The 14,626-nt window shown below is 45.2% G+C and overlaps 1 protein-coding gene across 1 annotated transcript in view; it reads left to right on the forward strand.

Annotated features, from left to right (window-relative positions):
* DNM1 (dynamin 1) overlaps window positions 1-14,626 on the forward strand; it is a 44,424-nt gene that overhangs the window by 23,550 nt on the left and 6,248 nt on the right. Inside the window, 6 exon segments of the mRNA XM_009322201.1 lie at window positions 7,092-7,201; window positions 7,835-7,946; window positions 9,200-9,211; window positions 10,467-10,637; window positions 10,810-11,051; window positions 11,450-11,668. Coding sequence (XP_009320476.1) covers window positions 7,092-7,201; window positions 7,835-7,946; window positions 9,200-9,211; window positions 10,467-10,637; window positions 10,810-11,051; window positions 11,450-11,668 — 866 coding nt within the window.

The following is a 14,626-nucleotide window of genomic DNA, read 5'->3' on the forward strand; positions in this document are numbered from 1 at the left end:
GCTTGAGCTTTTTCTGTCTTCATGCCTTCTCTCTTGCTCGAAGTACAAAGGTACTCTCTGCTGTCCTGGGGAAGACTTGACCTTATTGACAGTCATTAGATAGCTGCTTATTCTGTACCTGTCAATGTCTTGTACCCAATTCTAGTTTAAAAATAAATACATTGATTGTTCCCCCACTACACACATGCACTCCCCCCTCTTCTCCCCCTTCCTACCTCCCCCAAGAGTCTGTGTCTTTGAGGAACAGATGAGCTGGTAGAAATCTTTTCTTTGCTCTGATGCCCACGAGTCATCAGAAACTTGCTGTGACAGGTCTGGCTGCAGCCAGGTTCTTGTACCAGCTTGTCTTTAGACCACAGGAGCAAGTCTGCTCTGAGGTTCTTCCTCTTCTGCTTTCACACTGCTCTCAGGTGCTCTCTGGAACATGTTCCTTCTCTTTACATCCTCTGTGGAGCTCTTTCATTCATTCACTCATCTTTTTTCACAAATACATGTTTTCTCATGGATAATATCTTACTCAGTCTTAATCAGTCCTTGCTTACGCTTTCACTCACTGTTTCTCTTCTTTCTCTTCCAGACAAACATCAAAGCAAACACAACTTGCAGAGTATCCAAACCTCCAACTTTCGATTCTTTGTGGATTTTTCTTTATTTATGACCAGCATTCTTTACGATGTGAAATCCCCTTTCTCCAGTCACCTTTCTCTACTTGATCCTGCCTTCTCAGGTAGCAAAGCACAGTGCAGTTGTAACTCTGCCAGGCCCGTGTGTCTATCTCTCTGCATTTTATGGCAAAGTTTAGCATGTGAAACACAAGCCGTCCTGAACACAGCTACCCCTGGGACAAGTGCATGAAACTGGAAGAAACGATGTCTAAGAAGGGGATGAGAGAGATGGAGGAGGAATAAGAGGGTTGTGAGTAGGCTGGTGAACAGGCAGGTAAAAGTGATCATGAAGCATGGCTCCAAAGGGTTATATCCTCCCAGGCTGAGGAATGAGTGAACTTTGCATGCAGCTATCCCCACAGCCCACCCTCTTCAAGCATGTCCCTCTGCCGTGCAGGTGTTGCCGTCCCCGTGCAGCACTGGCAGTGTGGTGTATCCCAGCACAGCCTAACCAATGTGCAGACTACTGTACAATCTCGTAGTCCTGAACAGGTAGTCTGAACACTGGGCAGACGGAGTGGAGCCTCTGCGATCTGCTCTCCGGCTATCAGCAGCTCATTAGTCCTTTCCCCTCCCTGCTTTAGGGATGGGGTTTTAGGGGCAGAGATGGGGTGAAAGAAAGTCCCAAGTCCTGATTGAAGAAACATCCTCCTCTGGCAGCTGGGAAGAAGGATTGTTGCTCTCTGCATGTTTCCAATTTGGAGCAAACTTCCAAGCTCCTTCCTCTTCCAGTGCTGGTGTCAGGCTGGTACCTGGTTTCCACCTGCGATATGCTGCACCTTTTTAGAAAGAGAGAGGGAAAAAAAAAAAATCGGTTACTGCTGTTTGGGGAGGAAATGCTGTGAAGTTTTGGCTGTCACCCAGGTGTGCAGAACTTGTTGCTTCATTCAACTCCTTTTCTTCCCTGTGAAGCTGTGTGGGAGGATTTCCAGGCCCCATGCACCCTCATCTCCTTCTGTCCAATTCTGTCCTGTAGATCAGCCCTTTGCCTGGGGTCCAGAGCAAAAAGCTCAAACAGGACCAGCCTTTGCTTCCAAGTCCTCAGAAGGGTCTTTTGACCCACCTTGGCCAGTTGCCTTTAAAGCTCACCTCCGGCTACTGCAGGAGTAATCTACATCCCCTCTTTTTTTCCCCCCACTGTGTCTGGCATTGCTGAGCCTCCCTCCCTCTTCTGGTTTTTTGCTCCCTCCCTTCTTGCTTTCCTTCTGTCCTTCTGCCTCAATTGACGTGGCAGTGGAAAGCTAACTAGACTCGAGGGAGGAGCTTGCTGGCTGCTGGGAAGGCCGGAGGTTGGCAGGAAGTGAGCCGGCTGACGGATGGGGTTGCGCGGGGGAAAGGAAGGTTCCCTACCCCGCATGGAAACTTGAGGAATGCTGTCGCTTTTACATGTGGCGCTTGGCTCCCATGTAACTATTCCAGATGTTAGCCCTAGCCAGTGCGGTTTGCTCCCTCTCTCTCTCTGGTGCTGCAGGGATAAAGGGGGCTTTATGTATGCTGCGTGTCTCCCTTCCAGGATCCCCTTCTCTTGTGTGCATGCTGGTGGATGGTTAAGATTTGTGGCCAAAAATATGAACACCCGGAACTCCCACTTTGGCTCTAACCATGCACTGGGGAAGGGTAACCAACCCTCTCCTTTTCCCAGAGGTGTGCAACACTTTGCATGTGTGTTGCGCTTTTCCTCATCAAGGCAAGTCAAATACTCAGGGACGATTCATCCCTGTCCTGGCACTGGGACAGGTGTAGGAAGAAATGCGTGCTTGTCCTTTGCAAAGGCTGGTGAGCATTGCTGTGACCTTAGAGAGGTCACGACAGTGGAGTTTTGGGCACTGTAGCCTCCCTTAAGCTACTCAGTTTCTGCTTGTGCTTTCTCATACACCCTCTGATGGTTTCCTAGGGTTGCACTTAGCTACATGTTTGAATCTGCACATTATTTCAGCTGATGTAAAAATCTTTGCTTTTGCGCAGGTGAGTTGATTACCATTGCTGTGCTTACTAAGCCAACATGAGTGATTAATCATGAGTTCAGGCCTAGTGTCTACAGAGCTTTTGAACTAAATCAGCTTAAAATCTTAGGATGTGTTAAGTTAAACCAATGCAGCTTTCTGATGTAAACAAGCCATTACAGCTGCTTTGCAGCTTGGAGCAGTGATTGCAGTGTCCAGTAAATCATGCTCTGAGGGTAGAAGTTAAGTGACACAGGTGAGCTGTGTTTTGGAAAGATGGTCTTGAGATGCATGCATGTTGTGGGATGACCAGGGCTTCCTGGAAGAATCACAGCTCAGAAATTCAGCTCTTCTAATGTGCATTTTCTTTGCAAAGATAAGAAGCAGAAAACGGTTGGTAGTGTCTTGCTGGGGGGGTGGTTCAACTTAAAATGCTCAGCTAACTTGCTTTCAAATACTCCAGACTGTTTTTCAGAGACTTCTTCCTAATAATCTTGTAGTGTGCATGTATTCATGCAGTGTGTTTATTATCAATTATTATGTTAATGTTTTTCCATTTGAGTGGAGTTTTATTACAGGAGTTCCCAAAATGCTATGCATGTGTCTAACACAAACAATTTGACTGAAACTCCAGTCATCTCTGGGGCAGGTTTGTTTACCTATAGTGCTTTGTCTTACAAGAAGGAAAGGAGATTAAGAGATTTAAGCAAGATGAATTTCTCCCAATTTCACAGGGCCACCAATTAAAACAATGGCAATGCTCTTCCTTCCATATCCACAGACCCTTGTCTCTGTGCAAAAGGATGTGTTTGTCATAACAGCTACAGGGAAGCCTTTAATTAGTTTATTTGTGCTGCAAATGCAAACTGAGACCTAATAATTCTGCCAATTACTTTCTTGCACTGTGATTGCCAATTTCCTACCTTAGGGGAGCCCACACATGCATCTGTCAGCTTCACTTCACATGTATCCAAGAGTAGGAAAATTTAACTTGCTGTCGAGGCAGTCCAGTTGAATGGAGGAAATACTTTGAGTCAGGCTGGCTTGCTGCCTGCTGAATTTGTGAACTTCTTGTAGGTTATTACCTACAGGATAGCAACAAATAATTCAGATGATAGTGCAAACCACTGTCCCTGTCCAAAACTAATCTCTAGAATTTAGCCACAGTAGAGGTGTGTAGCCACAATAAGGACGTAGCAACATAAGGCTGCAACTGCAGCATCCCTTTTTTCCTGCAGCTGTTGTGCTTCACACCCCACAATTGGAATGCTAATGGATCCTGGTCTCCTTCCTGGCCGTGTGTATTTTCTTTCTTTGGTAGATGCAAAGTACAGAGCCATATGGCTGTATCTGCACTATGTTGGGGGTGGGGGAATAATCCTCTGGCACTTACCCTGCCTGTGCTAGCAGCTTGCAGTCATCTCTTTGTGCAGTTCTCTATGCATGCAGCGTGACTGCTGTTGGGAGCAGCAGCCCTGATTAGGGGTAGCCCTGTGCCTACGACATTCCCTAGCCAACACTGAGCATCCATGTTCTGTTTTGTATGGCCAGTCTGGGTGCTTCTGCCACTTCACTACCTCTCCTTGGCCTCATGGCTCTACAGATTAACTTGCAGCCAATGTGCACATTTTACATACCATACTCTGCTGCTGAGGGAGAGTTTTGCCTGATTTTTTTTTTCCTTCCCCTTCGTATAGACAAGGGGAGATATCTTATGAGCTACATAAGCCTCTTGGGATCAGACTGAGGGCTTTGAATGTAGTATTTCACAAACTACTTTCCCATTTCGATGTGTGCTGGCTCTTCCTTCTCTTCGCGCCCCCCCCCCCCCCCCCCCCCCCCACTCTTGGCCAGGATGCTATTCAGCCATAGCACATACTGCCAGATTGCTAACATATGGGCAGAGGGCTCAGCCAAAGTTTTGAGAGGCTCAGCCCTTGGCAGTGAGTTCCACACTTTCCTGTCTCTACATTCAGGAAATGAAGTCAGAGTGTTGATATAAAACAGGCTGGGTTGAAAACTGAGAAGCTGGAAAGCCTGAAGTGGGGGACTGGGAGGGGGAGGTGTGGGGGAGATGGAGAGTGGCAGGGCCTCGTTGCAGTGTGCATTGCCCTGCAGCATGTGTGGGTTGGGGGTTTCTTGCCTTGTGCCAGTGTCCTCCATTTGATTGCTCTTGCTACCTCAGAGTCGGAGGACTGATATTTTATGCTGGCAGACAGATATACGCATCTTTCCTCTGGTGTATGGAAAGATCAGCATGCAGAGATAGTGTTGTCTTGATCACGTGGCAGCATTTATGCAAGAGCTTGGAAGGGGTGAAAGTTGAAACTCTGGCAAAGAGCATGTACTTCCATATCTGGGACACGGGATTCCCTTACCTTTTGACTTTTTTCCTGAAGAATGACTCCATTGCTAAATTTCTATGGAATGATGTGGTTCTAATGCAGAATTATTTTTCTCAGACAGCTTTAACATAAATTACTTTTTTGACTAGCCCAGAGACTGTGGGATGGATGCAGGGAATTCCAATCAAGTGAGACTGCACTGGGGATGGTCTGTCTTGCCTAGGGACTTAGCAGTTGGTGTGCTTCACTTCTAGGTCACTAGTTCAACCTAATCCAGCGTAGTAATAACCAAAAGTAAGAGAAAGCTGGAGACTGTGCGTGGCTTACAGAACCTGAAGTGGTCTGTGTGGCTCTGAGACCGGTACCTAGCTGACAGATGTCCCATCACAAAAATGCTTGCCCACCGTCTAATCTAGACTGATGAACAATATTAAAAAATCCAGGGGAACTTGCTTGAAAGAGCTCTCCTGCTTTCATAGCCTGGCATCTTTGGTGGGAGAAAATGGAGAGTTTGGCAGCTATGCAAGTGATCTCTTCTGTTTTCTAGATGCTGCCTTCTGGGATATTCTTGTTGCATAAATTTTGTAATGGACTGGTATAGTTTGATCTTCGGGGCATGTCTGAACTCTGTAGTGTCTGGTATCCTTAGCAAAGTCAAGTCAATTTAACTGAAACTTAGGAGGACGTTAGGCTGGACTTGCCATCCTCTAGGTGTTTGAGCTCAGCAGCTTTGTCAAACTTGTTTTCCATTCTTGTTTCCCCTGACAGCAATCATGTTTTGTTGTTTCCAGCCAAGAAAGGTCTACTAACACACAAGATGCTCACAAGGGGAAAGTCACACATACATACTTGCACACAAAAGTATGCTCTCTTTCCATTTCCATCTCGGATAACTTGCATTCTGCCTTTTGGAGACCAGTGTGATGGCTCCCTCTCTTGTTATGTTGGGGTATAATACCCAGCTGGAACAGGATGTTCCACATGGGGACCTTAAACCAAACTCTTCTGTTGATTTGCTGTACATGCAGATTTGAGACTAAGCAGGGAGATTGATTTCTGACTTAGTCTTTACGCTTACATTCAGAAACTAAGATCAAGTTTGGTTTTTTAAAAGATGATACCTGGTGTCAAAGATGTTGAGTTTGGGTTTTGGGTGCCTTGTTCTGTGTTTAGCTGGAGATGTCTCCTAGGAACCAGACTGAAGGGTTGTGGTTGCAGTTAGTCTGAAAAACGGGTGCCTTAAAGCTCTCTGAGTCTGGTCACTGGAATTTCAGACTCTTGTTTTTAACATTCACCAAGCATAAAGTGCCCATATTGCTTGAGCTTCTAAACGTTCAGAGCATGAGATTTTAATTAATGAGCATAGTTATTTGAATTTTTTTTCAACACAGGAGGCCTTCAGGTGACCTTACAGTAACCTATATTATTGTAGCCAGATCTGCTCTTTGATCTTCTGATGCATATTTATTATTGCTTAATACTTTAAAAGGGCTCACAGTACCCAAAAGAGTGTAGGACAATGATAGGATGAAGTGAGAAACTGGTTTTCTGAAGAGGTGAATTTAAGCTGATACAGTCTGTAACTTCTGTGTCAAACCAGCTTCTCTATCATGTGCCTGGCTTCTCTTGAACCTGGATATAGGCTTCTAGTGATTAAAACACTGAGGTGGTGACAGTGGAACTGAGAAGGCTGCTGTGTCCCCTCTCTGACCAGCAGCATCATTTCCCCCCGTTAATGCTGTCCTGAAAACACAGGTATGAGGAGCCTTTCCCAGGCAGACCCGCTCTGAGTGTCAAGAGGCTGGTGAGGGTCTTGGTGCTGACTGACCCCTTGCTGGGAAGAGTGACGACCTTGATGTTGATCACAGCCTGGGGAGTTGGGACAGTGCCATGCTGCTGCCTGGTCCTGGAGGAGTTAATGGGACAGGGTTGCTGGGCCACATGACAAAAGCACTCAGGAAGGACAAACTCCTGTTTCTAGAGGACCCCTTTTCTCACAGATTTAAGGGACCAGAGGACCTGGGTTGAGAATGCCTCCCTGGTGATGTGGGGGCTGTATAGCTGACTGACTCCTCCGTGCTGGCAGAGTAGAGGCTTTGTTGGAGCAGTGAGTGACTTGTTACTGATCCCCTTTTCAGGAGAAGGAGAAGAAGTATATGTTACCAGTGGACAACCTGAAACTGCGAGATGTTGAGAAGGGGTTCATGTCCAGCAAACACATCTTTGCTCTCTTCAACACTGAACAGAGGTATGCTCGCATCTCAACACGCCAAGCTGTTGAAGCTAGGGACAGGTTTTATATAATATTAGGTAGGAGGGAGTAGAGATGAGCGTGTTGGGATATGCACATCTTTCCTGAATAGTTATCCTTTAAGAATAGCTATTTTTGGAGGAGATGGGGGACTCTTAAAAAGAAGTCTGTCGTCTTTCCTTCTGACCTTACAGATGTGTACCACTTTCTTCACCAGTGCATGATCTGCAGTGTGACCTTAGCCTTTAGCTATTTCGTGTGGTTACCTGGGTGTGGCTGCGGCTGGAGTATATATTTACAATCCATGTTTTTAGTGAGTGACTAGGGAAAGTCATAGGAGATAGGGGACCCAGGTTGGCTGGAGAAGTCCAGCAGTGAGTAGAATTGAAAAGGTAATCTCTTTCAGGCCCTGTTGAAACACACAACTGATTTGGAGGCAATCAAACTTGCTCATAAAAAAAATTTCATTTTCTCTCCCTTCTGCAGGGACATCGTGAAGATACTAGCAAGGGACTAAGGGTCTCTGCCTTAAAATGATGGGAAGATTCCTTAGTCATTGACATCTTTGTCAAATATGGGCAAATCTCTGATTTGCAATAGAGAAGAATAAAATGTTTGTCTTCCTCTCAGGAATGTTTACAAGGACTACCGGCAGCTGGAGCTGGCCTGTGAGACCCAGGAGGAGGTGGATAGCTGGAAGGCTTCCTTCCTTCGTGCAGGAGTCTACCCAGAGCGTGTTGGGGTAAGTTACAGCCATAATAATGGGATGGGAATGAGCACAGCATATATCTTAAGAAGGCTAGCTGCATCCTCTTGTGTTAAAAATAAGTCCATGAAGGTTTTGTCTCTTTCCTGAGCTGAGAATATTTTGGAACAAAAATCTAAGTTTATGGTATGTCCTGGTGCTTCCTTTAAGGAAGCTTGGGATAAAGTAACTGGCAGCTTCAAAGGGGAGATAAAGTAGGCTGAGACTGCCTTGATAAACCCTTCTAGCTCTCTTGCTTTGGGGGCATTAAATTCCCAATATAAGGAGGACACTTAACTACTTGACTACTAAGTGGTATGTGTCTGCTGAGCGAAGGCACTATTCCTCTTCAGTAACACTTACTGTACAACCTTGTTAGGAGCTTCCTGACTTATTAGTAGTTATCCCATTCCTTCCCCCACCCAATTAGGAAGGGATGTTCTTTGAATTTTTCCTTTTGCTTGGTAGATACCTTAATATGCTACTTTAGCAAGACCTCTCTTATCTTTTCCTTTAGCCTTGTCCCACAACACTTGCTGTCAGCATTATGCTATGCTTTAAAAGTATGTTCTAGAGAATTGTAGTATATGTTCCTGTTCAAAGCCTTCCTGTTCTTCTGTGAGAGGAAGCTGCTATAAAAAACCTTCCCATTAGAAAAGTGATAATTGCTTATCTGTTTGTATTTGTTGCTTCTAATAGATTTCTTGCATTCATCTTTCCTGTTACACTTGAAGATTGTGGGTTTTTGCCTTAAAGCATTTCCTGACAAACTGATGGGATATTAAAAAAAAAAGGATTAGGGACTGGACCTTAACAGTGACATGACTTCAAATTGGCTTTGAACCAGACTGGGCTTCTTAAACACATACTCATAAAGGACATGTGCCACCTATTGGTGTGCAAATGAAGTGGTTTGACATAGGAACACTGATCCCTAGGTTGACTGTCTCAAAACCCTATGTAATGAATAACAAATAGCCGTTGTAGGTAAATAAATTGCCCTTTGTTGCTGACAATATGATTTCCTTTGCAGAGTGTCCCATTTTGATTTTCAGTTTAACTAAACAATTCACTTGTTCCTCTTCCAGGGTAATCCAGGTATTTATGTATTTTTAGTGGGATTGGTCTTTTGCTTGTTCAGTGCTATTATGGAATCTTCTCCAAATTCTGAGACCAACTAAAAGTCGTCTTTTATTTTTTGTCCCTTTTTGTTTTAATTTTTTCCACATATGCTCAAACTGGCCTGCCAGGACAAGGACAAAGTAAGTCTGACCCTCTCTGCCTGTGTTGCCCCCTGGGGCTCTCACTGGATAGTTCTCTCTTGTTTTTTCCTTTTGTCACAGTTTCCTGAGAGGCATTTGCTTCTTCTCCCTCTTTATGCCTTCTGCTGGATTGCTGCTGTTTGTTTCTGTTCTTGGTTTGAGTTTTCCTTTTTTCTTTTTATTTCTCCCTTTTTGTATGGCTTCTGAATTTTGGTGCAAACTTATTTTTGAGTTTTTTGACCCTTGTATTTTTTAAGTTGTCCTGTTTGACATCCGCTTCCTTTACTTTGTTTCTCACTGAGACCTTGCATTCCTTCGTTATGTAAGATCTTCCCAGGAAACGCTCAAATGAACAAAAGAATTTGCCCTTTCTGATATATTTTGTTCCCCAAAACAAAGGATAAGGAATTGCCTACACTGCTGCAAATCCTTCAGATTGAGACAGTTTAAAAGAAAGGTTTTTCTTTATAAAATCAAGTTGTCTTTTTTTAAATAAGCATTGAGAAAGACAGCAGTCTTTCATGCTTTGCTGCTTTGAAATTGATCCCAAATGGGTGAGCCTTGGTGACTGTTTGCTGTCAAACAGCACAGTCCAGGTTTTACCTTACAGAAAGCTAAACAGTGCATTTCAGGCAGACAGGAAGAGATGCATTTGCTTGGTGTGAAAGAAAAGATAATTATGACTTACGGTGCAGGATTTGCAGTTAGAATGATCAGGAAGGTTTTCTAGGTTACTCCCTCTACTTGCGGTCTGACTGAGGTGAGCAGTTTTCACCTCTCTGTATCTGTTTTCTCAGTTGTATAATGAGGGCAAAGATGCAGTGTGGTGGAGAGCCTGTGAGGCTTAATTTATGGTGAGTGATTCTCAGGTCTAACCTGAATCTGGGCATGGAAAACCCGGCTCAGATGAAGAACCTTTCAGGAAGCTATAAGCATTAAAAGTAAAAATACAGCTTTGAGTATTCACTAGAGCTATAACCTGTGAACATTGGTCAGGAGTCCCTGTTACCTTTCACCTTTGTGTAATAACTTCCTACTAAGAGAGCAGCTTTATTGTTAAAGCTCCTCAGATCTGAACTGAAGAAGTCTGTACAAGCTGAGCTGTGTATTGACAATCACAGCTCAAAATGTAAGTTTAAATAAGTTTTATTGCATGTGCTTCCTGCATGTTCCCTTTTCTTTTTTTAGCGCGCTCATGCAAAGCTAATTTTGTGTTACACTTGAAGAACCAATCTGTTTCTCCTTTTCTCTGCAGGCCAGTGAAGCGGAGGAGAATGGATCAGACAGTTTCATGCACTCCATGGACCCTCAGCTGGAGAGACAAGTGGAAACTATCAGGAACCTGGTGGATTCCTACATGGCAATTGTCAACAAAACCATCAGAGACCTCATGCCGAAGACAATCATGCACCTCATGATAAACAATGTACTTATCACACTGTGGTTGAAGGAGGTGGGGAGATGTAGAGAAGGGGAAAAATAGGGAGAGAAAGAATGAAGAAAAACTGAAGGCAGCTTGGAAGGAGGAAGAGGTGGGGACAGAATGGAGTGTTTTGGGGAAGACAGTGGAAATTGATTCACTCTGTGCTTCTTTACAGACCAAGGACTTTATCCATTCAGAGTTGCTGGCAAACCTGTACTCCTGTGGTGACCAAAATACGCTGATGGAGGAATCAGCAGAGCAGGCCCAGCGACGTGACGAAATGCTGCGCATGTACCATGCCCTGAAAGAGGCCCTCAACATCATCGGGGACATCAACACCAGCACTATCAGCACCCCTATGCCCCCACCGGTGGACGACTCTTGGCTGCAGGTGCAGAGCATACCATCTGGACGCAGGTACCAGAGGCTCAGGGGGAGAGCCCCACAGACCTGCCTGATGCCTCTTCAGTGGCTAGCTGGGGCCTCCTACTGAGACAGGGAGTCCTCCTCTTCCCCTCTTCTCCCTGTGGATGAAGAGTTCTGGGTACTTGTGTTGGGAGGCTCCTAGGCCTTGAAAGCTAGGAGGCTGCTACATCTTTATAGAGGATGTGGAGGCTTCTAAACCCTTAGGTTAGATGGGGCCTGAAGTAGCTTTGAAGGCAACCTGAAGCCTGGCCTGGCCCTTGAAAGCCAAAGGGTGGTGCGTGAAGTGACATGAAGCTAAAGAAGGAACACTGAAGGCAGCATATGGGGACGTGATGGTGACAGAGGGATCCCAGGCCTGTTGCAGTTGAATTTGTCTGTTTGTTTGCCAGGTCTCCTACGTCCAGCCCCACACCACAGAGGAGAGCTCCCGCTGTTCCACCCGCCAGACCTGGGTCTCGAGGCCCAGCTCCTGGACCACCTCCTGCTGGTGGGTCCACGCTGGGTGGTGCCCCCCCTGTGCCCTCCAGGCCAGGTGCCTCTCCTGATCCCTTTGGGCCCCCACCTCAGGTTCCTTCTCGGCCTAATCGTGCTCCTCCTGGTGTTCCCAGGTAAGTCCCGAAATGCTGCTCCACGCAGGTGGGATATGTCCAATTTTTGGGTAGCAGCCCTGACAGTACTTAGCCTGCCTAGGCCATAGAAGGAGAATGGAGTGCGTGGTGTGGGTACAGTCTCTGACTATTTGAACTGGGTCCATAGGCAGGAGCATTGTTGTCCACTGGTATTTCATTGTGCAGATGAGGCAATGCCAAGGCAACTCTCGGGAACAGAGGGGCAGCCTCTTCTCTGCACAAAACTCTGCAGAGGTTGGGGGAAGTACCTTGTACCTGACTGCTTTAATAAAGCCCTCATACTAATGCCTCTGCTCACAAGTAGGAGGTGGTCACCAGAAAAATCACAGGACTGGAGTGACAGTACACCTTTCAAGGCAGTTCCCCTCTGTGTAGGGCTCCCCAAAGTCTGAGGTTACCCCTTTTCTCCTGGCCCAGAGATCTTCAAGGTGAGCTGGAGAGACCTTCATCTAAGCTGTTCAGATGCTTTTTGGCTAGGAGAATAGTGCAATATCACTGGCAGGGAAGTGGATTTTTTAGGCATTTTTGTTGCTTCTGTAATCAACTTGAATGTTTTTTCCAGTCTAGAGGGTTCAAATCACACAGCTTTGCTTTCCCATTAGGAAACTTAATTCCTTTCCTGTTCAGTCACTTCAAACACACTTCAACATAGTAATAAGGGATTATCCCCTGCACAACTAAACACATGTTCCTGAACAGGACTTAGGAAGCAGTCTGGAACTGGGAATGCTTTTATGTTGGGTACTTGGTCTCCCTGTGAGAAAGAGAAGGTAATTGCAGAGTAAAGAACGAATGTAACCAGAAACTCGGCAATGACATGCCAGAAAGAACACTTCCCTTGTGGAAAATACCTCTTCTCCAGTGGGTGCTGGTGGCACATGTCTGAAGCTTTGCCATTTTCTGTGGAAACACCCAGCCGGTCAATGCGTGGTGATGGTATATGGCAGAGGCAGTTCAGTCTTCCTCCTGCGATAGTGCCCCAGCTCATACTTGGCACTCCCTATTCCCCTGTAGGGAAGTGTTCTCTGCCAGGCTGTATCCAGCCCAGAGATGAATGAGTCCAAAGAGATTATAGACCAGTTTCTGACTCTGGTGTGTGCAAATGGTTTTACTTTCTTGGTGCTTCTGCCCCAGTCCTCCCTATGCACCTTGATGCAGCTCACAGAGTAACTTGTCCACACATGCCTCAGTGTTGCCCCAGGGACTGCAGTCCTGCTGGTGGCACCTATGGATGTCAGCATGCTTCTGCTGGGTATTTTGGCTCTTGCTTCTTGTGACCCTGCTTTTCCATATATTGTTACTTTGTGGTTTTGTTTTTAGTATACTTATGCTTCTTTCTGTCTACATCTTTCTTCTTTCATTCAGTTTCATTTCTTCACTCATGAAAAATATTCTATATACCTGATCATCATGATAGGATTCCCCAAATGGGCTGAAATGAATTGGCCTTTTTTGAAGAAATCTGTCATAGCCTATCTTAATGGCTTTTCTGCCTTTTGCTTGAGGTAGAAGGGTTTTGGGGGAAGGTAGGGAACAGCACTGGAGCAGAGGGAAGAAAGCATTTCATACTTAACCAAGCAATCCCTTGCTTTAGAAGGAGATGGTAAGTTGGATCGCATGCTACAGACTGCCCTGATCTGGAGTTGAGAATGTAATTCCAGAAGCTGTGAAGTGATGCTCATTCTCTGATCCCCCCCCCTCTGATTCTTCCAGTTGTTCATAGACTCCTCCGGATCCTGATACCAGCTTGTCATTTGAGTTCACTGATGAATGGAGAATTTCCAATGACAAGGGACTCTCTCTCTCTTCTCCTGTATATAGAATAAGAATGTTCCTTGCTAGCACTTGGACTCGGGTCCTTCTGCCATGGGTGAACGAACGTCATCTCCATTGTTGCTTTTTTAATACCCATCTTTTCCCTTGCTAACCAGGCTACACTATTGTGTGTGTGCACGCGTGTGTGAGAGGACCAAAGCTCTTGTATATGGCGTGAGTGGGCTTTTTTAGTAGGAGTTGGTGTGATGTAGTGAACTGGAAGTGCATGGTGGTGGCTGGATGTACTTTGTGTGTGCATGCACACTGATGCCTGTGTAGAAGTTTGGCAGTTTTTGTGCCTCCAGTTTGTGTGAGCATCTGATTTTATGGATGATGAACTTAAAGACAAGTGTTGCTCCACTTCTTTCTTATAAACATAATTGTATAGACGCATGCTTTCACATATAAATACCATATGGTCCATTTTCTTGCACAGGAAGGTTTTCCTGCATATAATTAAGTACACTTAAAACAAGACTTAATTACCATCCTGCCTCTGTACTTAACATTTATTCAGTCTACTGTGGAAGTCTGTATTGCCAAATACATATCTTTGGGAGCTGAAAGCTACAGACAATATAAGGTCCTATCTGTGTGCAATAAAGCACTGCATTCGGACTGTGTGCCTATTGGAGCTGTGCAGGAGGATTTGCTCTGGGAAAGAAAACGATGAAGATATTCCTCCAGGTATTTAGTATCTTCAGTTTAAAATAGTTTGATAGAAACTGTAGGTGAAATATCTTAGGCAAGCTCAAAGGAGAAGTAAGAAAGTTTAAGTGAGAATGACTTAACTATTGGAAAAATCTGTTGAAGGCATTAATGGGTTCTCTGTTCTTTGGTACATCTAAGGAAAAAGGTGCAAGTGATCAGCATCACTGTAAGCATAACTTCACACAGCTTTGGCTTGAATTATTCAGGAGGCCAGAGTAGCTGATCTCATTATTTATGACCTTCAAAAAAGAAGTCTTCATCTGCTTCTTCCCTTTTTGGGTTGTGCTCAGGACTGCACGTTATCTCCCTCTTTCCTGAGCTGTTTGTTTCAACTCTAGCATTTAATATGGTCAGAAGATAGGAATCCTCAGTGAGAGACAAGTCAAGCCACCTGTGCCCAGCTGGTGGGTG

This window comes from Pygoscelis adeliae, unplaced genomic scaffold (genome assembly GCF_000699105.1).
Source record: "Pygoscelis adeliae isolate BGI_AS28 unplaced genomic scaffold, ASM69910v1 Scaffold114, whole genome shotgun sequence".
Taxonomy (NCBI): Eukaryota; Metazoa; Chordata; class Aves; order Sphenisciformes; family Spheniscidae; genus Pygoscelis; species Pygoscelis adeliae.